General features: G+C 31.1%; 2 protein-coding genes across 2 annotated transcripts in view; one reads left to right on the top strand and one right to left on the bottom strand.

The window, feature by feature from the left end:
• LOC115236540 overlaps nucleotides 1–11,891 on the bottom strand; it is a 45,693-nt gene extending 33,802 nt beyond the window's left edge. The window contains exon 1 of the mRNA XM_029809059.1: nucleotides 11,150–11,891. Within this exon, the coding sequence (XP_029664919.1) occupies nucleotides 11,150–11,352 (203 nt within the window). The 5' untranslated portion in view covers nucleotides 11,353–11,891. The remainder of the gene's footprint in view (nucleotides 1–11,149) is intronic.
• On the top strand, nucleotides 8,165–25,247 carry LOC115236542 (E3 ubiquitin-protein ligase RING1). Its single transcript, XM_029809065.1, has 5 exons — nucleotides 8,165–8,388; nucleotides 22,364–22,751; nucleotides 23,062–23,437; nucleotides 23,573–23,875; nucleotides 24,022–25,247. Exons 2-5 carry the CDS (start codon nucleotides 22,509–22,511, stop codon nucleotides 24,237–24,239), a joined length of 1,140 nt encoding a protein of 379 aa, XP_029664925.1. The 5' UTR covers nucleotides 8,165–8,388; nucleotides 22,364–22,508; the 3' UTR covers nucleotides 24,240–25,247.

The following is a 25,247-nucleotide window of genomic DNA, read 5'->3' as shown; positions in this document are numbered from 1 at the left end:
TATATTTAATATATAAAACTGTAATATAAAACAATCGAGTTTACTTTATATATATATATATAAGTTCGATTGTATTATTACAATGGTAGGCTTCTTGGATCTCATAAATCTTTTATTGTGCAATTTATGAAGTCTACGTGAGAATCTCGATTCTCAAGACAAAAGACGAGGTGACGCGACGTTTTTGCGAACGAGCTTCCTTTACTCGTGTACTCTCGTTCTTCTTTTCTCTGCCAAATAACTGTCCGATATTGAGAGATGTGAGTCTTTAATAATAGAATTGTACTTAATTAATGAAAAATGCGTTTACAATTAGTTGGAAACTCGTTAAATCGACTTGCCACGAATAAAAAAAGAACGTCTATCTACGTCGAGCGCTATCGATCGTTTACTTGTTTGTTGAAGAAATCACACACGCTCTCTCGTGAGAATTCACTTGCGTGTCGAAGGAAACGATTTTCGCGTTACAAAGCATCGCTTCCGCCGCATTTCAGTCGCCGTATCCGGATATACTACTACACTTTTGTTCGTCGCTGAGAAACAAAGAGGCGGAGGCGAGAGAGTCCGCCGTGCACACTTTGTCTACGCATTGCGAGCCGGGTTTTAAGCGCTCCGTTGCTTTCACGGTGGAATTCCAAGTAGCGCCAAAGGGGCCGTGGAATGCGAGAGGATGAAAGTTGTATGCATCGAGCAGAGATTTAGGAATACCGAGTAGATTTCCGACCGTAACTACCGTATTCTCCTGTAGTACCACAACACGTGTACTACACCCACGTGACGCGTTTTACATCCATCGCGCCCATCGGATGACAACGCATAGGGATCCACAGACGTGACCCGCATGATTTATAGATATTCTCGGGTAAAACATCGCGGTGTGCGCGCGGGAGCGAGTAAGATCTCGGCGAGGATCTGCCTGCGGTCGCTGTTGACCGAGACTGATTTGAATCCTCCTATTTTCTTCCTTCTTCATATTTTTTTTTATTTTTTTTTTATTCTTCTCAGATGATGAGATAAAATAAATTATTATTTTATAGAGACGTGTATTACTGATGTATTGAATAATGAAAAATAGCTCATATAATTTTATGCGAGTATAACTCTTTTGCTGTAATTGTATTACGGTAACTATATACAAAATCTGTGCGAAATGATAATTCGATTATTTTATCTATTGCATTCCTTTTGTTCTAGTCTATTCGTTTATTCTCCCACAATCGGATCTAAGAATATACATAAATACACATATCTACGAGAATTAACGTATAAGATAATCCTCATGTCTCGTTAGACGAAAAAAAATGTCGCATCCTATTAGTGTTAACTCGGATGTTGCATGCGATATCGCAAATTTATACGATGTGCCGGTTACAAGCCGATATGAATCCAGATTACAGTATATTAGTTACGTGAGAAATCATTTCCTAACGTTAATGCTATACGGCTATCGAGAAATCCCATGACATATATGCGTGTACTACGGTATACATAATACTATTATACGATGCAATTTCAAAGTGGAAATCTTGCGAATAAAACTTTGCGTTGAATAATTCAGTTCTTTCTTGAGGAAAATATTTATATTAATAATATGACAATATATTTCAGAAAAAAAAAACTCCGCATACAAAACATGCCGTATTTTAGAATTCTAATTTTATCGCAGCACAGATTTCCTTTTTTTTGTTGGAAACTAGTTCATGAACCGATAAGAGAATAGATTTCCATCCAATTAAGAAAATAGAAAAAAGTTATATATAAGAAAATATGCGCTCGATATATGTATATTTCCAGAGATAAATATTTATATTGTTTAAAATCGATACAATTTATCTATCGACATTTAGCAATGTTTCATACTAATAATACATAAAATATTCGATGATGCTATTTGTGATCGTAACAATATTGAATAATAGATTAGCTGTAGTAACGCGTCAAAACATGCGTGAACGAATTATTATCTCTTTATCGGGACGCGATCGTTCACAGCTCGAGTTAATGGGCCATTCGTCGTAGACCGTTTGCACGCGCTCACTGTAAGAAAATCCTCTCCTTCCCTGTTGCTCTGAGAAAATTGCGCCGGTATGATCCTATGTATCAGGTGGAATTCTACCGAGAATCTGGCCAAAAATCAAATATTTAATATGAATATTGAATGTGAGCTCTCTTGATGTCTTGATTGAAAGATGGATGCAATGATAAGGAATAAATAATCAGTGTTGATGCAAGTTTCAATATTTTTTACTTGACTAAGAAAATAAAATGTATCCTATATTTACCTATTTATTCTATTTATTCATAATACATTTTTTATTTTTAATACAATTTCTTGAGATTTGTACTAAATTAATACGTATATTTAAAACTTTTTTAATGCAGCTTTTATTTTTTCATTAAGAATAGTTACAATAATTTGCGTTTATGATATTAATTATGATATTAAATATACATAAATGTATATTTTATTTATCAGAATGAAATATTGTTTAAAACTATAATAATATTTCTCAATATTTTTCCATATTTCAATATGTCTTCAACCTAATATAAATAATTAAGTCATTACTGATTATCATTAATACGCTCTGGTAGTTATAGTATAGCTTTTCATGACCTTATCCCTATGAAAACTTTCAATTGGGAATTCATAAATTTCATTAATTATTAATGAATTATTAATTGTTAATTCTCACATTTTAATTCAATACCACCAAGAAATATTTTTGCATATATACTATGTAAGATTCTTTTTTAGATTGGACTGTAATTTCGTTAAAACAGGCATTTCTGATATTCATTATCATCAATTTATCCTTATTAATATGTATTACACAACTGCATATTTTGTAGATATATATAGGTATCGGCTACATATCTTGTAATGCAATTGCAATATAAGTTAATATGTGTTCGTAAAAAATAAATTATTTATTGTTGCGACGCAGCAACAATAAGTCAATTGCCTGGCTTTAAGAAATGTGAGAACAGGGATCGTCCTCTGAAATGAACAAGCATAATATGCGATACTATCGCGCTCATCGTCGTCATTACCTCCGGTTAATTGCGAACATCCAATTACGCGGTGGATCTCTGCATTTTTCTTGAATGCGGAACGCTCGTGCGTTTCTTTTCGATTCCGTTCACTGTTACCATTTCGTTTTAGCTCGATTCATCTCGCGCATCCTGCTCGCGACAAGGACGATTATTAAGCGTAGCTTTCCATCGTCGCGATTTTTCCATAGAGTTCATGCGGTATCGAGCAAAATCCCGCCGCCGCCCGATCGTAGATCATTCTAACTATAAGGAAGCACGGGACTCGCGTTGACAGCGATTTATGAACGATGCTGATCCAATTACTCACAGAAACACATAAATCAAATGTTGAAATTAATTTGCTGATAAATAAGAAAGCTGTGAGGTTGCAGATGTTCATGACTTTTCGAAGGGCTATTATCAATTTGGCTAATACAGTACAAGATAATATTCTCGTTGTTTATATAATTGCTATAAATTATATTATAAATTTTGTACGCATCGTGATATTTCGAATATTGGTCAGAAATCTTGTATCAGACTGTGAACTTTAAGATATACCTGGACAATATTTTCAAACATATTTTATTTTCTTATTTTTATAACATTCTAACATTCGATTTCCTTGCTAATTTCAAATTCTTTGTTCTTCAAATATTCCGATGATTTTAAATGACAATTTATTTATGAAATCGTTTTTACGTATATATATGTGAATCTGATGTGAATCTAATTTTATAAAAATTAAAAATTAATAATATATTTGTTTACCTAATAAATTTATTTGTCGTGTACCTAATAAAATTCAATTTTTAAGAAAATTCGAAATGTGGCAGTACTCTTTCGACGATGTGCTCTAGTAATTTAGCTATACTCTTTCATGATCTGTAGAAACTTTATAATCAGGAGTTGAACTGTCAATTCACATAATTTGAGTCAATTTCGCCAAGAGACCATTTTTCGTGCCAAATGTGCGAAGTCTTTCAACATTCATGTTGCTAAACTGCATTTGAAGTTTAGAGCGATCGACCTACTTTTTCATATTAAAAGCGACAACTTTCTTGTCAACTTTCGCAAGGGAGAGACGCAGAAGCAGAGAAATTTGCATGCACACGAAAATCATTCTATGAAATTGTCGCAGGCATGGAACGGAATACCGCTATGCTGCATGCGAGATTTAGAATTTTAATCTGTCACGCTCTGTATAGGAAATTGCGCGACAATTTCTAATCTTCGTCTTCGTAATCATTATTGCATATCACTACGTTAACGACCGATTCACGAGGCGTATTTTTTTTTAAATTCATTTGTAGTAGAAAGTACAGTTATACATCTCACACATGGCAGTTTCTAACGCGATAAGTGGAAAATTGAACACTTAATAAAATAGAACTCTATTGAATGTTAACTATTTCATGTTAACTATTTCAATGCTAAATTAAATGTAAAAATCTCAATTATATTAGGGCTTTTCAGAAATTCACAGTTGGAGTAATAATATTATTTTGATTATACAGCTGAAACTTTGGATTATTATATTATATTTCTTTTTAAATTTTACTTCCAAGCTTGAAAAAAAAAAATTGTATGTATCACGTTGTAATTGGAATATAGGATTAACTAGATTCAAGGGAACTGGTTTTTAGTTCAAGTCTAATTGGCTAATTTTCCATCTCGATTTGTCTCGTGACAATATATTATTATAAATGAAGTGTCGAAAGCGAGCAACGAATAAATAATTACAAGTCGCACTATTTAATCCACATGAAACAATTGCTTTTACGTTGACGGTGAGCACAAGCATTGTCTTACCTGTCTCATTATGAGCGACAAGTGACAGGTTAGTGAATTACAATCACGTAGATAGATTATACTTTGTAATTGCGAGGTATCATCGCATAGTATTTGCGAATGTTGCAACATTAAAGCGATCTTTGAAACAGAAAAAGGAATCTGATAACATCTCTACGAACAATAAATTAATGGAATAATCAAACATGTTATTTGCGTATAATTCGGTTTAGCCGAGTTAATGCCGATTAGATGCAATTAAATCTAATTATGTACTTTCGTTCATAATTTATTTATAATGGTAATTATATATTTATTTATAATGGTATTTAAAATGGTAATTAGACGATAGTACTATAAATATTATATATAAATTACTCTTAAATTTTATTGCTAGCATCGTGTCTCTACATCGCAATTAATAAACATATTATTAATTCACTTTGATATATATTTTGCAATTACATGTATATGTATATATATATTTTTTTATTTTTAAATGATGCACGAAAAAAACTCTTCGTAAACGGGGAAATTGCCTTATGTAAATGTTTATAACAGAATATTTATTGTTCCTAGCGCATAGAGTTCAATCTCATACCGATTTAATTTTTAATCGATCGTTATACCTGACAAATATGCGCGTACGATTAGTATCCGTGTGCGCTGCGATTATGGCGGGCACGGTTTATTAGCATCAAATGGGATTAAATTGGGCGGAACATCGTATATACGATGTTTATTGATACGATGTTTATACCGAGTTACATATTGCATTTAAAGAGTCGCCTTTGAAAAGGGAGGGCCTCACCTATACGTGGCATTCGGAGCACCGGATTATATCAACTAATACGAGCAAAATGTGATTATATGCACTAATAAACTTGTTTCTGTAGTGTATCGATGAACTAGTATAGGCTTATCGGTAAACCGGTATACATGAGAACATCACGTGAAATTATTCAAGAGAATTGCAATGAAAATATTGTTATTATTATTATTTTGATTCTGAAATTAAATTTATATTAGATACAAATCATAACACAAAATTAAGATTGTTTTTGAAAATATTTTTATTTCTCCTACAATTTTAAAGTGAGCTTATCGTTTAATGAAAAAAGCTTAGTGTAAAAGAATTTGTTTGCGAATTAATTCTCCATTTTAGACGAAAAAGAGACAAAGGGATATTATTCGCATACAGGATATCTACGAAGAGACATCAACAAATATCCAAATACTATTTGCATAATATATTATTCGCAGGCACATGCGTTGACAATATACGCATACAATGTATGTAGATGTATACTAGACTTGAAACAAACGCGACATTACAAAAGGAACGTTACAAGAACAAGAATTACGTAGGTTGACGTAAATGTCCTTCGAGCCATGACTTGATTAGTCTAATATGGAAGCGACCATGGCATCGATTAATATCCTTTTCAAATCTTTTACCTTTGTCCTACATCTTTGTTCTATCCAACTAGTTTTTTTATTGAAACAAGTATTTTTTACTTATCGTATAGCATAGAAAATATTCCGATATATAAAATTATGCACATATAATTTAAATTTTCAAAACACCTCCATTTATAAAAAAATATATATACTAATGTAATGACATATAGATTTAATATTTATTTCTGAGAATGTTTGCTCAAATATTGATGGCATTGATGATTTGCTTCAATAATTGCATGCGAATTCTTTTCTTATATATATTCTCTTATTATCCGATACAAGAGATATTTTTTCTATATCAAATATATATATGTAAGCATGTTGAAACTTAAATCGATTGTATTTTGGAAACAATAAGTTTACGGATTCAGAATTTTCCTCAGATTTGATTTTCAATTTCATTCATTTTTTAATTAACTTTTTAATCTTATTTTTATTTTATATTCGACTTATATTATTTCACGCGATCACTCGGTTTTGTATTATATATTATTAAAAAATATTATGATAGCAATTGAGAAATGTTAAAGATACATCAATATCGGCGAGTAATATATTACAAATTAAAATGCAATGAATTATACGATGATCAACTTTTATGGCTTGTATAGATATTTTTGTACACAAAAGCAAGGTCGATAGCATGATATTACAAGAAACCAAGTTGTGCTGACACATCAATGATAAGATTACTTCGGAGAAGAACACCATATTTTTGAGTCTATATAAACTCAGCATATATTTGTCGTTAAATACAGCTGTTTGATTTTCATTTCATTGAGCACGATTTTCATATTGAATAAATATATACAGTTGAAAGATTAAACATGATTTATTTCTAAAACACACGATTATTAATTTCACGTAATGCGTTTTATTACATACTTCGTATACTTATCGAAATTGTAGATCGATGGAACGGTAATAATCCTGATTCGTTGTCTTTTCTCGAGTTCTGCAAACGCAAGATATTTCTCGTCTATGAGTTCACGAGCGCGAGAACAATGATGTCTCGCACCTGTCATCGTATTTACGTTTATCCAGAGCAGAAACGACGGCAATGCAATCACGTACGATGAGAAAATGCACCGGATGATTTCGTATTAAAGAGCCTAAGTATTTCTGTAATTGCGATAATTGGTACGAAAGTAACGACCAGCGGTTTTTACACTCGCGCTCGCGAACGCGATTTCGTTTCATTCATCGCCATCTTCTTTTACATTTTAGTACGCTGCTGTATGATCTATATATATGTATATGTATATGGAAATTAAATTACTCTCGTTAGACGCGCGTCCACGCGCATACACACAAAAAAAAAGTACGCGCCATTTCTTCGCCCCGTAATCGTCGAGGAAGTTCAAATGAGATCGTGGCTTCTCGCGCGCAAAAAATTTAAGTAAAATTGACAGTGTGCGTGCACGGAGTAGCGTGCTGATTACCGAGCGTTACCAATTAGATTCTCGTATTCTTGATGAAAGGCGGTAGCGATAAATTAAATGATTCTAGTATCTAGCTTCATTGATATGATCATTAAAATAATTAATATCAAATCTTCCATTCAGTATCTCCTCTCTCTTCATCTATCATTATCAATTCTGCTCTAATGTATGTGTGTGTGTGTGTGTGTGTGTATGATACGGTATTAATGGTGAATTATCGTAAAGCAGGATTAAAGGAAGAGTTACAGAATCTTGATTATGATTACATATTAAGCGAATATTTTTTCGAACGTTTCTTTTTTTTTTTTAATAGAATTTTGTGAATAATTTTTCACCAGATTTTATTATAATTCTTGTTATAAATAAAAGTTACAGCATGCGATTACGTTACCTTAATTGAACGACGTTTCTGATTTCAGACGCATGGAAAAACGCACGGAAGGCTGTCGATTTTAATCACGGTCCACCGTCTTAATCGCGCGACCTGTCGAAATGATCGACATGGTGCGATTACAAAAGAGTCCACCGTCACACACGTGAGCTTATACTTGACTCCGTTCCGCGGTACGGCCGGAGGCTTACTGACATCGGCGCGGGACGACCGGCGCGGCGAAGCGCTGAGCAGCGTAATGAGGCGCCTTCACCTGCTCGTAACGTAAGTAGAGTTTATCTGAACTTATCCCCCCGCGAGGTACGTCACACACGCGCTACGGAAGGGACAGACGTGCACACACGTACCACACTACGATGCGTGGTCGATAATCAGCCGTTTTCTTGCCTGTATGTATATGTGGAATGAGTACAAAACGGGCATTGGTTTGTAACAAACCAATCGCATGATCGCAAATAAATCGAGACTTGTATAATTCTCATAAAATTCACGAATCTAAGATGATTTTATTATTAATTATATATGATGGCTGAAACTAATATTTTATTTTTTAATTTATTTCTTAATCTTATAATTGGTATGCAATATTTTGGTAGTGCATTTGCATTTATGTGATAATCAACATCAACTAAATGTTTGTCAACGCACTCTCGGTATAATCAATATTTAATCAATATTAATTATCAATACATTGCGCTTATATAATCAGATGCAAATAATGGATCATCATGAGATTGAAATAATTAATTGTTGAATTGATTATATTGAATATTATTAATTTATAATCAAATTCCGTACCAAAAATGGTAATTATATTTACAGTAAATTAAGGACTATATGTTGAATAAAATAAGAAGTAATTAAAAGATAAATTGATTTGAGTCTAACGGTTTATATTACAACGGTTTAATAAGAAATTTTACAAACTCTGCTTCCAATTCCGTTTTTTATCTGTATATATATTACAGTTTTCTTTTTTTTTAATTAAATCAAATTAGACCAAATCTTTAGAGGCCGACTTTTTATAAAAAAAACCTAGGCCTTTTATAAAAATACACTGAATTTACAGATTTAATACGATATTATATACATATTTTATGCTATAACGAAGATAATAATATATATCAAACTCTCTTGAATATTAAATTAAAGTAAAAAATTATAATATAAACATTAGTCTCATTTAAAAATTTATTGCATACAGTTGCAAACACGGTATTATTTCATTAGATGTATCATGTATTCCCATGTAGTACCATGTATTATTGACTAGAAACTAGAATTATTGATCTGGGTGAAACGCTTGGGATAAGATAAAACGGTTTCTACGGATAGTTTCCTATCGGATACAAACGCGACAAAAATTAGTACCTAGTCAGTTTAGAGTAATATAAAATTTATCCAATACGATTTACTTCACTGGCGTCGAGAAAATGTGTACCTTTATAATTTATGAAGATTTTTACAGGTACATTTCATATGTTGCTTTTTTCAAAATAAGTGTAATTTTGTGATAATCGATGGTTTTAAAAGTAAATACTAATACAAATATAAATAGATATTATATCTTAATAGATATGATATTGAGTTGTTCGGAATGTTTATAGCAGTTTTCTCGTAAAAATCGAAGGCTGTATTTATACATTGAATGTATGTTTATTCAGTGTAATGTGAGCATGTTTTTTTTTTCAATCTATAACTTTTTTTTTGGTAATTTCACAATGGATTAGTTTCAAATTAATATTTTTATTTCGTCATTAATAGTACGATCTTCTACAGCGTACATCATTTTCAAGATTAAAATCGCCAGCTTTATCCAGCAATTCACTTATAAATGGTTGATTCTGCAACATCATCTCCAAACAGCTGATATATTTTTTGCAGTTTGCACAGCGTTTTTTTCTTTCCGGAAATAGAATAACATCAAATAACGAAAGTGCATTTCACTTACTTTTATTTTAAACAATTAAAAAAGTTACTAAAATTTAACAAATGCAAACAATTCTTGCTGTAAAATACATGTCAAAATATCACTTTACAAAATATGCTATTAGATATACATATAATAATCAACTGAAAATAATACCACTTATTTTAATCATTTAAAAATGCTACAAAATTTCCGAATAATTCAATATATAAATAAACATCAAAAATATATAAGTATAATGGATATTACATAGATTAAATAATGTATACTTATTTTTTGTTTTTGGATGTATAAACATATACTTCTTTAAATGCCGATTATTATCGAATCGATAATAGGCAAATTTTATACTATTAATCTCTTATAACGAATGTAAGAGTTATAATGTTTTAGCAAAATGTAATTATTTTTATGTCACCGAGGAGGTATATTATTATTAGAGATATTAATATTAAAGACGGCTGATATTACGGAAATAAAATAGAATTATTGGTAGAATAATAAAACATTCATGTTTGTTATTTTTAAAACAGTTACATAAAAAATCTGTTAATTTTTTTTATAATAAAATAGTGATTGGATAAATTAAAATACTCATATATAATTAAAAAGACTCGTATAATTATTTTTGATCAGCCAAAATGGTATATTATATCAGCATTTTCCAATTATCTCCAGAGTCACTAAACTCACCTGACAGTTAGAAAATTCATTCATGGCTGGCCGTCTTTAATAATAATCTCGTCGGTGTGTGAAAATAATAATTGAGAAGGTAAAACGTGTGTTATCCTTTGAACAGGTATAAAAGATCGGTACATTTTCGTTGATAACATAATGAGTGGATAAGTTAAAATACTCATATTGTTAGTTATCTTCGGTCAAAACGATCGGTAGCGTCTTCTTTAGTTATCTTCAGGCTCACCTGATAGTCAGCCTACTTGATAGTCGTGAAAATTTAATGATTGGCGTTTTTAATAGTAATCTCATTATTGCAGTCGTACATTTTACTACTAGGATCCATAGGACCGATATGTCCTTTATTTATATTTTATATACTATTTACTGACAGTGTGTATATGTGCATTTTCATCTTACCTGTCGAACGTCAGGCTGTTCTGCTGGTAATCGCAAACGTTGCAGGTACTGCATTTTGATGAGAGATCCGTTTCTCTGTCGGTCTCGTCGCATCGATCTTGATCCTTCCGATGATCTACGACGATGCTCCATGTTCGGTTGATAAGGTAGAAGAGATAGAGCGGTTTGCTTCGTCGACAGGATTGCGATCTTGCGTTTCCCATTGTTATTTCGTCGAGTCTTAGTTTATATAGCACATATACACAGCATTAAAGTAAATTATTAAGGAAAAAATTTTATATAGTTTTCTTCACACTTTTTATATATGCACGATAAATTTTTTAACTATATTTCATCCGTTTCCCGCACAAGTTTCTCTATCACACACGGAACTTTTTAATTTAGTTTGTTAACTTTTTTTTATTGTTTAATGCAGATAAGAATTTGTACGATATGTAGTCCTTTCGGAGAAAACTTTTTCTGCGTTGCAAGGATTACATGCGATCGCACGATCGACCGTGAAAACCGTGGGATTATTCTTGCGTGCCATGACCCTGGTCTTCGGTTAGAGCCGTGTAACAACTTAAGTAATAGCTTACATCCTCCTACAAATGTAGAATTCTGAAGGAAGATCTTTACGATCTGTGCCGAGTTTATCACATTTGTTTATTATTCTCAATTTAGTTTTCTGAGATACACATTTTATATCTTGCTTTATTTTTGTACTTTCTCACTCTATCTAAATTTTAGAATCAATACCTATTATTTTTTTTTTACGTGAATATTTATTTAGACCTCATTTTCAAATTTTAATGTATTTCTTTTTCTTCTACGCTAGCTGGCTGATTTCATTTCCTGTTCCGATTGTTTACTCGTTATGAACGACCATTGCATTAAACCATAAATGCGTGTTGTTCATGAATCGTTGCAGATGCATTACTAACATTGCCTATGCGATTATGTTTACATTTGCAATTACGACTCGTAAGTAACATTTACAGAATGGACGCACGCTGCACTTGCTCGAATGGCGAAGGGAATTAAAGTACACTTTTATGACGTAACTTTTATTTAGATCTCTCGCCGGAAAATGCCCATAAATTATACTCACGACATTTACGTGTGAGAATATTTTATTTTCCGTTCTAATAAAAGTCTACTTATAAGGCATTTGAGGCGATCGTTTCAATTACCACTTTCTCTTGTATTTTTGTATTTCTTTTTTGTATTTTTTTTTTTTTTTTTTTTTTTTTTTTTTTTTTTTTTTTCTTTTGATGACTCTATGTTCACCGTATTTTTTTATATCGTAAATAGTTTCTATAGTTTTTAGTGAGTATGTTGACTTTGAAAAAAAATAAAAAAATCCGAAGATTTTAATACACGATTTTTCAAAAGGTTTTTTACTCTCAAACATTTGAAACAATATTATTAAAACTGTGTTCTAATATAGAGAGCAATTTATACATTTTTATTTTAAACTTTTTGATAGGGGAGTTAAAATAAAATAACCTGATGTCATTTTGATACTTTTCTTCCACAATACCGGTGAATCGAATTGGGATTATCAAGAAAACATGCTACTAGGTTTTAAATCGTTGTTGAAATCTTAGTGATCTACTAACACATAAAAATGACGCAAGACCAATTGACAGTAATTTTTGTAGAATTGTTATTACACTTTTGTTACACTTGTTTTATATATACTTTTGGTATATTTTTTTCCAATTACACAATATTACACGGGTAACAGCAAGTATATATATAAACATTATAATGTATATATAATTATAATTATAATTATAATATATATAATTATTTTTATAATGTATATGTACATACTTTGTATATTTTATATTGTTCTCTACATGTTTAAAAAATATATTCTATCGCAGTTAAACAAAATCTATATAATTCATGTTTATAATTTGATTGCATATGATAAATATTGTAAGCTATAACAATAAATTAATACAAGTTTGTTTGTTTAAAATTAACAATATTATTTTGATATTTTTATGTTATATAATTAGTATATTAATGTGTTTGATTAATATCTTGACATTGCAATATCCTAGCCTTTCTGAAACATTTTAATAATTACACAGAAATTTTTTTTACTCACATCAACGTGTAAGACACGTTATGGACACGTGCAACAATAACTACACTAAAATATATAGCAGTGCTCTCGCCTAAGAAAATTGGAACGAAGAACAATTTCAAATACGTACAAACATAATTTAATCGAATTCTCATTTTTCTCTCTCTCTCTCTCCCTCTCCTTGGCAATCAGTAAAAATCATTTATCCCATTTGTGCCATCAATTTCATCACCGACCGGCATGCGGCGTCTCGCCGCAAACAAAGCGAGTTCCTCTACATCGGAGCGATTAGCATTTGCTAAAAATCGCACTTATGTTAGCACCGGTCCCGCACTTCTCTCTGTCGTTCCACTGGGTTTCGCGTGAACATTCAACACTGTACATTTTACGGCTACCGTGAAAATTATCGGTTAAAAATCGACACACCCCGGCCGCGTAAGATCCCCTCCCCCATTCGATAATATATACCTCCCTTATAAGAGACGCGAACCTTCTATATAGGTGCGCCGAGAGATTCGATTAAAAACGCGTGTATGAGAGGACGCGAGAGGCATTCACTGAGCGGCTTTCAAGAGCCGACTGCCAACCCGCGAATGCCCCGAGGTGCACGTGTGCACATCGCCTCTCACGGTTGCCTCTCCAACGAGGCAACCTCGTCTTCATTCTCGGCCGGTGCGGTACGGTGCGGTGCACCATGACGTCCATGACTCGTCCATGGTGATCGGCCCGACGAGAGAGGAGGACTTATACTCGCGGTGTTTCAGACTGTGGGTCAAGTCGCGACCTACGGCGCGCCGATGCACCGTGAGTCCTCGGCTTCCCGAGCACTCGGAAAACAGAAGATCCGGGGGGATTATCTCACTGGGTCAGGTATGATCGCCTTGTTCAAACGCTCCCGATTTGGAGGATCATCACACCGCTCCCGGTGTTACTACCTCACCTATACGCAGATTGAGGTTTCAATTTTATTGTCAATAAGATACAAAAACGCTACGTTTTTGCATTTGTATTTAATTAATCACTTTGCTATATGACAATTTCTTATTATACTTTTAGAGCAGTAAATTTTGACTTTTGACAACGTTTTTGAAAGTGATATATTTCTGTCTCTCTTTCCGATTAACTTCCTATAGCATTTAAAAATTAATTGAGTGATATGGAAATCTTGGAATAGTTTTCTGTGATTTAAGTGATAATATTTTATTTTATTTATTCTTCACGAACATATTTTTTATTTGATTTGTTCTTGATGAACACAATTTCGGACACGGTGTGTATTATCTTTGTACACTTCTATATTGCAGTTTGTAACGTGCGTAAGTCTCTAATTAATAGAATAATTTATAGAATTATTGTTTGCTCACTATTGTTTAATTTATTACTGACAACAACGAGGATACGGAGCACAAACCGAATACGTAAAAATCTTTTGTCTTGTAAACATATTTCAATGACGGTTTTTAAATCCGAGTGCCTGATCTCACGTAATAAGGAACGCAATCGTGGACTACACCATCTTTTCTTCGTCGCAAAAAAGGGGAATTTGTCCCGGCAACGGTTATAATTGGCGTAATTTAAATTTATATATAATGACACCGCGGTTTGACAAGAGATCGAAGGGAGCGATTTCGATGAGATTAAGAACTAACAAGCCGACGTTGGGCGTAACGTGACACGCAACGTATCATAATTCGTTGTTATGTGGAACGGAAATAAACGGTTCTCTCGCAGCAACGAACATTTTAATAGATTCGAAATACTTAGATTATTATACTAGGTTTTTACACACAAATACATAATGATAATAGAAATAAAGTTTAATATTTTATTCGAAATTTAAAACATGATACTTGTAAGAAATTCTTTAACAAAATTAATAATATTTAAATATAAAATATATAACTAAAAATTGTAATAACTCTTAGACGAAAGAGAATTCTTGAAAATCTCGTTATTTTTCAACAAGGTGATGTAGTTTGGTCATACTAGCATATATGCTTTAAGCCCGCTTTAAATGATCTATAATTCGCGAGAAAAGTAAAGATAGAATTATATTTTTCTTCCTTAATGTATGTGTGTATTCGAATATATATTTTTTATATGATGTATGTATATATGTCACTTCTTCAAATGTGTTTTCTGTATTTTATACGACACAAAGTTATAAATAGACTTTTATCTCGAATTTTATTGCGAATTATAAATCGTCTAACGTTATCTTTCACACATGTTTACTAATCTGTGCAAACATTAATAAAAAAAAATGATATTGAATATGTGTCAGCTATCAGAAAGTTCTTCACGTAAATTTTGTTATGAATATAATCCAACTTGCGATTTTTTATAATAATAGATGAAAAAAATAAATATTTTTATTTTGCTATTAGATATTAAAATTTCGTTTCGTCGCACGCGGGAGTTATAAATTTAATTTAATTTACGCCAATAGAAGCCAAAAGCTACTTATTTCTATTGTAAGCGTGACAACAAGTGGTCTGATTTAATCAAATAATGCGTTTGACGTAGGCTTTAGGAGACAATCTTGAAACAATCGAGACAAAATCGAAATTGTCAAATTTATCTACAAAATATCAAATTGGCATTCAGGAAATATAGTATTTTTCGGAAAATATTTGATATTGTTGGTATGTTCATTTTAATATATTACGTGTTTTATTTTTTAATGGAAATCACATTAACAATATCTAAATGATTACGATTTTGATAGATTTCTACAATTGATTGATATTATAATGAAGATGCATTCGAGAGGATAGTGTGTTGGCAGCAGGTAAAATTGTGCTTTGTATTGAACACAACTAATCAAATGACGATTAATATTTTCGATCAAATTATCGTGATATTAAAATAAATACATAATTTACTAATTATTCTAACAATAAGAATTTTTGACGGATACGTAAATTGTATGTTTTATTTTCTGCACGTTACCAATCTTACTAGGTCAGCTCACTGCGGTGAGGTTTCTTAACGAAAGGCAATCAAGTACCGCTGCAGACAGAACCCACAAGAAATGCGATTTTCATAGTCTGTAATCGCGCGACCGTCAATGAAAAACATCATGAGATCGTGAGGAATGTGTTTATGAAGAAAAAATAAAATAGAAAATATATTATCACTTAAATCACACAGACCTCTTCCAAGATGGCATACCAGCCAATTGACTTTTAAATGCTACATGCTGGCGGAAGATAATCAGAAAGAGAAGTAAAAATATGTCTCTTTCAAAAATATCATCAAAAGTCAAAGTTTACTGCTCTAAAAATATAATAAGAAATTGCAAAGAATAGCAAAGTGATTAATAAATATAAATACAAAAACGCTACGTTTTTGTATTTTATTGACATAAATTTGTTAAAACTCAATCTGCGTGCAGTAACGAAAATTAATGCTGACAAGTCGCATTTTGTAATTGACTTGAGAGAAGAAGAAACAGATACTAATAAGCAACATATATCTATCAATGAATAGGCTTAAGCTTAAGCTTAAGCTTTTAAGCCCATTATGTCGCCGGCAAAATTTAGGATCGAATGTTGATGAATTCTATGGTCAAAGGCTATGTCAGAAATCCGCTTTAGTCTCAGTTGCGTAAAGAAGATAAATCTCGAGTATTTCAACGGATTAGATCCATGGTTGACCTGAGATAAATCTCTGCACTCGTGTATCACTCTGTTAGAGACGAACGTGACTAACGGGTGTCTATACAGCGTTGAAAATAAGAAAACGCCGCAAAGAATAGAGCAAAAAGAAGCAAGATCTGATTTCATAATAATTTTTACATCGCGCAAATTTTTGCATTTAATAAGATTTCAATATTAATTTAACGTAAATAGACACCTTCGTCAATTTATGCCTAGTTTATATTTAATTAACAAAATTCTGTTTAAACTTTGAATCTTATCTTCAATCTTTACTTCATAGGTTTTAATGTAGAAATATTTTTTTAATTTACAGAGTTTTTTTAGAGCGAAAAATGGTTTACTAAATTTATGACATCTGTAAATAGAGCAAAAAGAAGCAAGATCTGATTTCATAATAATTTTTACATCGCGCAAATTTTTGCATTTAATAAGATTTCAATATTAATTTAACGTAAATAGACACCTTCGTCAATTTATGCCTAGTTTATATTTAATTAACAAAATTCTGTTTAAACTTTGAATCTTATACTTCATAGGTTTTAATGTAGAAATATTTTTTTTATTTACAGAGTTTTTTTAGAGCGAAAAATGGTTTACTAAATTTATGACATCTGTATATATTATGTTTGGTTTTAAAAAGAGCTGAACATTACATAGCAATCCATGATATATTAATATTCAATGGATCGCTATAAAATAATCAATCATTTTTTTCTGAAGCGCAAAAATAATGTATGAGACGCTTAACGTAGAATAGCTGTATATAAAAGTACGGGTTAACTTGTTATTACGCCATATTTCGAAATTGGGGAAACGGAACATTTATTCATCCGCGATTTAAAAGTAAAATCCATAGTGATTTCTGAGGATAGACACGACGGTTGTACCAGTGGGTCAAATTCACGCTTGACCTGGGTTGAACGGATACACGTGTAACCATGTATCAAGCGGCAAGAACGCCGCTGCTTCCGGATGCTTGTGCAACGTCAGGAACAGGGAAGTAAAACGAAAGAAATGATAATTATAGATGCCTAACAAAACTAATCGTAGCGAAGAAACGAAATCACTCAAGTAAATTGTTACAAATAATTTTACGTTTTCATTTGTTGAAGAATAACACACTGTGACTTATCTTTTAATATCTTTGTTTAAGAAACAAATATGAAGCAATTTTATAATTAAATAGCAAATAATCGTATTAGTCATTTGTCTCTTTATACAATATAAATCAATTAGAATAAAATTAATACGTTTAATATCTTTGAAAGGAGATAGAGAAAAATTTCTCGAACGAAGATTGCACGGTAGAAAAGGGGTCATTATATGATGATAAAAATTTTGTTATAGGTAGAGTCTTTTTAAAGATGTGAAATCGCTTCTATTGTTTTAACCGGAATATTTTATTTTTTTTAAATTATATATAACTTGTTCGTGAAGTTTTTGTCTGATTCTTCTAGTTTTGAAGATGCTATTCTAATTCTTATTGGTTCACCTTATATGTCGGAGAAAGTAATAAAGAGATATCATTTTATATCTGTACATTGTTACTTAAGGAACTTATTTCGCAAACAATAGTAAATGGTATGATTATACAAAGAATGTTAACAAATATATAAAATCTATGTATGATCTATATATTTCCTACATCTTCGAGCCACTTCTCACGGCATAGAAAGAACAGAGATGCGAAGCGTTTTGCCTTGAAATTACACTGCACGTAACAAAGGATTAATTTATGTACGTGATATCTACCATCGTGCGCCGTCTCTATGATCTTACGTAAATTAGAACCTGTAATTCTATGAGAAAAGCGGATGATCAAAAGGGAACGTAAAACGCGTATAATGCTTATAATATCCGTGCGAGCGTGATTTTGTACTACGATAGTTTTGTGGACAACACATAGGACGAGATTGCGGTTGCATATATTACGTAAGAGATTCTCTCTTTCGTGAGAAAACTATTTGTCAGTAAACGTGTCATGGCGATAATCTATCTTCTTTTGTGTTTAACGTACATTATATTCTTAAGAAACTAGGCTGATGAAATACTGTTGGTTATTCGTAAACATATGATATTGAATCGAAGATTTCTGTGCTCTCTGAGTTTTATATAAAATATTTGTAAATTGCAAAATTAACAAAATACGCGAGGCAAAAGAAAAAGAAGAGGATCTCTCGATCCAAGTTTACAAACTTTTTAAATCATGATTATTAAAATGCACAAATATTTAAACATTATGCATTTATGTTGAGAAACCTGTTTACCAAAGGAAGCTGAATACTTGGATACTAATTGTAAGTATACTGTATAAATCACTTGATCTTGCCGGAGCAATGTAATATCAGTGTTACACTATATTATCAAGCGAAAGTTATATCCCCTCTGTGGCCTAAGTTACGCATCATAAGTTATATATATGTCCGTGTCTTCGATTTATATTTATAATTATATTAACTAATTGGTATTACATTATTTTGTTAGGATTATATATATCACAGACTCTTTGTAAATTCAGCTCTTTTATAAAAAATCGGATTATAAAGAGAGTATTTTATAAAAATGCTAAATCTTTTTAGAAAGAGACTAATATTATGAAAAATTTGCGCAACATAAATTAAAATCTGCCGAATATTTTTATGATAGAAGTAAAGGGAAGTCAAGTCACATCACTCGCACATATACACAACGTACATGAATCTCGCATACGATGAAATATAAATGTTATCGAACGACCGCGTGGAATTCGGAAGGAGAATGACCGACATGTCGTACTTTGCCGTTGGGAATTAATTAGACGGACTTAAAAAGTTGTCGGAGCGGCATCGTCATTAAGTGGAACGAGGTGTTGCCCTGCCGTTGGATACAGTGTGACCTACAGATGCGGACTGTTATCTGCCTTTGAATATAAAATTCAAATAATTAACCGGTTTTTTTTTCCTGTTAAGTACAATATTGCGAAAAATACAGTTTAACTGTCATGATAAATAGTAATTAGCTACTTCTAATAAATATTTAATAAACAAAAATCAACCTAGAACAATCGTCTTTCTTTCTAACATGGTTTTTTATTATTTGATAATAATTAACATTCATGAAAAGAAGCGTGCAATGAATCGGTATCTAATAAATATTTTTTTGATGAGTAGTATAATTATCTGAAAAACTTCAATAAGTTTTCATTCGAATCAACGGTGAGTTTTTATATATGCAAACCAAAAAAAAGAAGATTTATTTTTATTATGTTATACATATGTTTGAAAATATTAAACCCAAGCGTTTTTATTTTTGATATATTCTGCTTTTAAAACTTTTTTGATTTCTTAATTGATTGATTGTATTGAATATTATAGTTAACAAACTGTGATGTTATTACAGAAAATAAAGTAGATTTTATCAGAAATATTATTAGCATAATATTCGTCATAATTATAACCACAAATTTTTATTTAAATATTTAAAAAAAATTATCATTGTACTATTATTTATTATAAAATAAATGTTACATTTCTTATTATATATATTAAAAAAGTTACTATTAAAATCTTCATAACAAAAATATAGCTTTCATGATAAAAAGTATACAGGGAATAAAAATGGATATTAGAAACAAGCGATGAAACTTATTTCCCTTGCATGCATGGACAGCTGCAATTACAGTCTCTTACAGTTAGGGTCAACAGAAAAAGACGAGGGTCTTGTCGGTCCAGTTTGCCGCGTTAGATCTTCTCGCGAATAGATCTACTCCAGTCGCTCTCTCGGAGAGAAGATGCATCTATAGTGCATGGTAATGGCCAAGCCTACGCCCATCTTATACATGGAATTATATACCGTTATATTATTTATACTACATTTTGCTCACGAATAAACCACTATGCCACCGATATTACTGCTTAATAATCGTTTTTTTAAGTACTAAACCTGTTTCCAGATACTAAATGTTTTTTTTTTTAGAATTATTTATAAGCTTTTTAATCATTGCTTTTTAATCACGGATGATTACCACTATATAACATATGAGAAAACATAAAAAAAAATGTAAGCTAAGTAGAGAGTAATAGTCTCTATAGGCAAAGAGAAGAATAAACAAAATAAAAAATGACACAGTTTGAAAAATATGTAATTGTATTAAATATTATTAGAATAATACATATATTATACAATATATAATTTAAATAATATATGCTCAGTTTTTTTAAATTTTACTTTATTTAGATTTTCTAAAAATAGTTTTAATTACATACATGATTATATTGCAAAAACGCGACTCAAAGGGAAAGGAAACAATTATGTGTATTATTCTTGTTTCTTTTGTTCTTTGTTAAATTTCCATCCATTGTACCGCGTTTTTTTTCCCATTTTCTATTTTTATTTAAATTTTTTTTTTTTTTTTTCATTATATATTATAAATCTTTGACTTTTAATTAGGACACGCATAATATTTTTTTTCTATATACAACAGTTTAATTATTCGCTCTCAAACGAATAATCCCAATTAATTTCTCAAAAGTATACGGGATAACTGGATCGGAGATCGAATTAGGATTTGTCGATTACCAAGAATATGAACGGGAACTCTACTTATGGAGCTCTACCCTACTGAACTTTATATGTACTGTGGAAACCTTTGGCACCAAATTCAATCCGAGAGAAATAGCGACATCAGATTTCATTGTCTCTTTCTGTACAGTCCAATTAGATAGTTTATCTTGCATTCTATAGAGAGAGATATATACATATACTTGATTCATTCATATCTATTCATTCATATTCATTTATAACAATATTCACTAAACTTTGAGAGTTTGTACAAAACTTAAAAAAACTCTTACAGATTTTTCTTATACGAGAATTATATAGTAGAATTCCTTACAGTATGTATAGAATTCAATGTATCGAAATATCACGAATATATATATCAAAGTTATTATTTGACAATTATTATATGTTGTATTAATATATTAAAATATATGTTGAGTTATAAATACTTATCTGAATCAATAAATATATATGTTATAAAAAAATAATCATAAATAAAAGTTTTAGAAATGTAAATCTTTAACACTAATTTTTTTAAATAATGCTAATTCTTGTAAAATAAAGATAAGTAAATTTAAAATGTAAAATATTTATCAAAACCATCAGAATGATTAGAGAGAGAAATATAATTAATATTCAATCATTGTTAATATTCAAAAGAGATATAATATGAGAACTATTAACATAACTTTGAATGTGTTAATATTTGTGATATGCTATTTCTTTGATTGCTATTATAAAAACTACACATAATTATTCGAACTTTGTTAAATTTTTGAAATAAATTTTCTATATTAATTATTTAGTATTTCATCTATACAATTTTACAAAAATAAATTGTTATTGGTCAAAGACATTTTTATTATTTATTTAGCTTATATATTTCTGAAGTTTTTATAATAAGATATATATACGGGAATTTGAAATTTACAGTTGGCGACACTGAAGCGGCGCTGAAACGTCCTCGCTTTCCTAGATAGAATTTGTGTGCGAGCGATTGGACACTCCGGACTCTGGACTCTGGATCTGGATTCTGGAATCTGGAACACTAACCATTAACACTCTGACTGTGATCAAGATGGCATCTGCGGAACAAGTCGGCCTCAACAAAACATGGGAATTGTCACTGTACGAGTTACACCGTACACCACAGGATGCGATTACCGACAATACAGAAATTGCGGTCAGTCCGCGGAGTCTGCACAGCGAGCTTATGTGTCCCATTTGCTTGGATATGTTAAAAAAAACTATGACCACCAAGGAGTGCCTGCATCGCTTCTGCTCTGACTGTATTATTACAGCTTTACGGAGTGGTAACAAGGTATATGCTCGACATAAGTTTATATTTAAAATTCTGTGAGCAAGGCTATATATTTTCTACAAGAAAGATTCTATTTTATATATTTTTGTCCACAAATCTCACGTAATATATACAATATGTGTGTCAGTCCATTTCCTGTCTAAATCTGAGAATATATTGTATGGTTCTGCTAAAAGCATATTATTAGTTTTACAGAACATCAACAAAATTATATTTATTACAGGAATTTTATTAGTTATAACATTATATATATGTATTATATAGTGCAACTAATGTACTGTTTCTATAACAATTTTTATGATATTCACAGGAATGTCCCACATGTAGAAAGAAATTAGTTTCCAAAAGATCTCTTAGACCAGATCCAAACTTTGATTTGCTAATTTCAAAAATCTATCCAAGCAGAGATGAATACGAGGCTCATCAGGAACGAGTTTTGGCTAAATTAAATAAATCACATTCACAAGCTGCGCTTGTTAATTCTATTACAGAGGGTATTAAGCTACAAAGTCAGAATCGTCCTCAACGTTCAAGAAAGAATGCCAACGAATCTGAAAATGCGAGTAACGCAACATCTTACAACAATACTCCAAACGTTAGCGCACCTACAACACCAAATCCATCCACAAATGTTGCAAATCAAAGTGATTCTTCTCAGAGCGCAACAGGACCTTTAAATAGCGGAGGTATGATTAATAATCTTTAAAATACCAATATTTCTCAATCTGCAACTAGTTCATCAGTTTCTTGAGTGAGACTATAATTTGTAAACTTGTCAGATATTTTTGCTATATTTGTTATTTTTACATGTGTTTATCCAGGAACAACATCTAGAAACTCCACCACACCATCACCAAATCCTGCAAATCAAATCCCGAAAGCACCAAAACGACAGAAAAGCTTTCAAAATTCTGAAAATGACTCTTCTAGTGCTGAGGCAGAGACTGGTGGCGGTGATTCTATGGTTGATACAGAAGGCGAAGGTCCTAGTGAACCTTTAATGCTCAATGAAATTGAACTTGTTTTTAAACCACACCCTACAGAAATGGCAGGTGATAATTCTCTAATAAAAGCATTGAAAGAAAATAGTATCCGGTACATAAAAACAACAGCAAACGCCACAGGTAAAATATTTTGCAAAATTATATAATTTAAAAGGAAAAACTTCAAAAAAGGAGATATTAGAAATAAATACGTCAAATATACTATAAATAAAAACAAGGAAAACATTTTCTTTTAACCAAGACTAACAGATATCTTGTTTTTGCAGTTGATCACTTGAGTAAATATTTGGCGATGCGTTTGACATTAGATCTGGATACTGAATTATCAGAATCAGATAGGTTATTAAATTTTTGCATCTACATTGCTCCTTCACCGGGACAACTTGTGGTATTAAGTGGTTCACAAACGTTACGGCAAGTGAACGATAAATTCTGGCGTGTCAATCGACCCTTGGAAATGTATTATTCGTGGAAAAAGACCTAGGGAAGGCCTCGAAAATATCAATCTGATGGAAACTAATCGCGCCTTGTTTCAAAGACGAGAACGAATTATCTTTATTACACGAAGTATAGTGGAATGCATTATGTGTGAAAAATTTATATCATGTATTCTGCTGTACTTCCAATTTCAATCTCTCTCTCTCTCTCTCTGATTCACAATAGTATAAGGAATATTCTTTATAATCATCGACAATGGTGCAATTTTAACATCTTCAAAATTGGTTGTCATTAATCAAGGTTTGTTAATGAAAGTTGGATAAGATAACTGAAATAAATATGAAACACAGATTTAAGCGACATTGCACACATCCTGATATTTCGAATGTGAACTGCAGTTATGTAATAACATATTTTATGAAAGCTCAACTATCAGCATCTTTCATTGAATCTTACAATTAGATATTTAGTATAATATGTAATTATATTGTGATTTCTGATATTTTAGTATATTTTTGATTTAATATATTATAATTATTTATTCATTTAATGTTATATAATTCCAATATGATTATATTTTTTAGAATGGTATAATTTCAAAATTTTGTTAATTTATATCTAACAATAAGAGGAAATGCGAGATAACTTTGCAATATTCTGTATATTGTATTATTAACTATGTACATACTAAGGGACCATTAAAAAGTAGCAGTTTATATAATTGATATAAAAAATAAATAATTTGAAATTTATAGATCTTCCAGGATGCACAAAAGTCGCTTAAACTTGAGTTAAATCAACAGATAAATGTGTATATGAATGAAGTTTATAGCAGAAGTGTAATTAGCTTGTCACATCATACTGAATAATATCTACAGAAATCATATACATTTATAACTAGTATGCGTTATATATTTGCACATATTTATACGTGTTATATTCCATTGTTCAATAGTCTCACAATAGTCATTAACTTATTTTAAACGAGTCGCAATCATATTATGGACCATTCTGTATAGTTTAGAGAGAAAGAATAAATCTATGTATATATGGA

The sequence above is a fragment of the Formica exsecta genome, unplaced genomic scaffold (genome assembly GCF_003651465.1).
Source record: "Formica exsecta isolate Colony F162 unplaced genomic scaffold, ASM365146v1 scaffold258, whole genome shotgun sequence".
NCBI classification, from domain to species: Eukaryota; Metazoa; Arthropoda; class Insecta; order Hymenoptera; family Formicidae; genus Formica; species Formica exsecta.
Note: the sequence above shows the minus strand (reverse complement) of the source record. Positions and strands in the feature narration are given on the sequence as shown.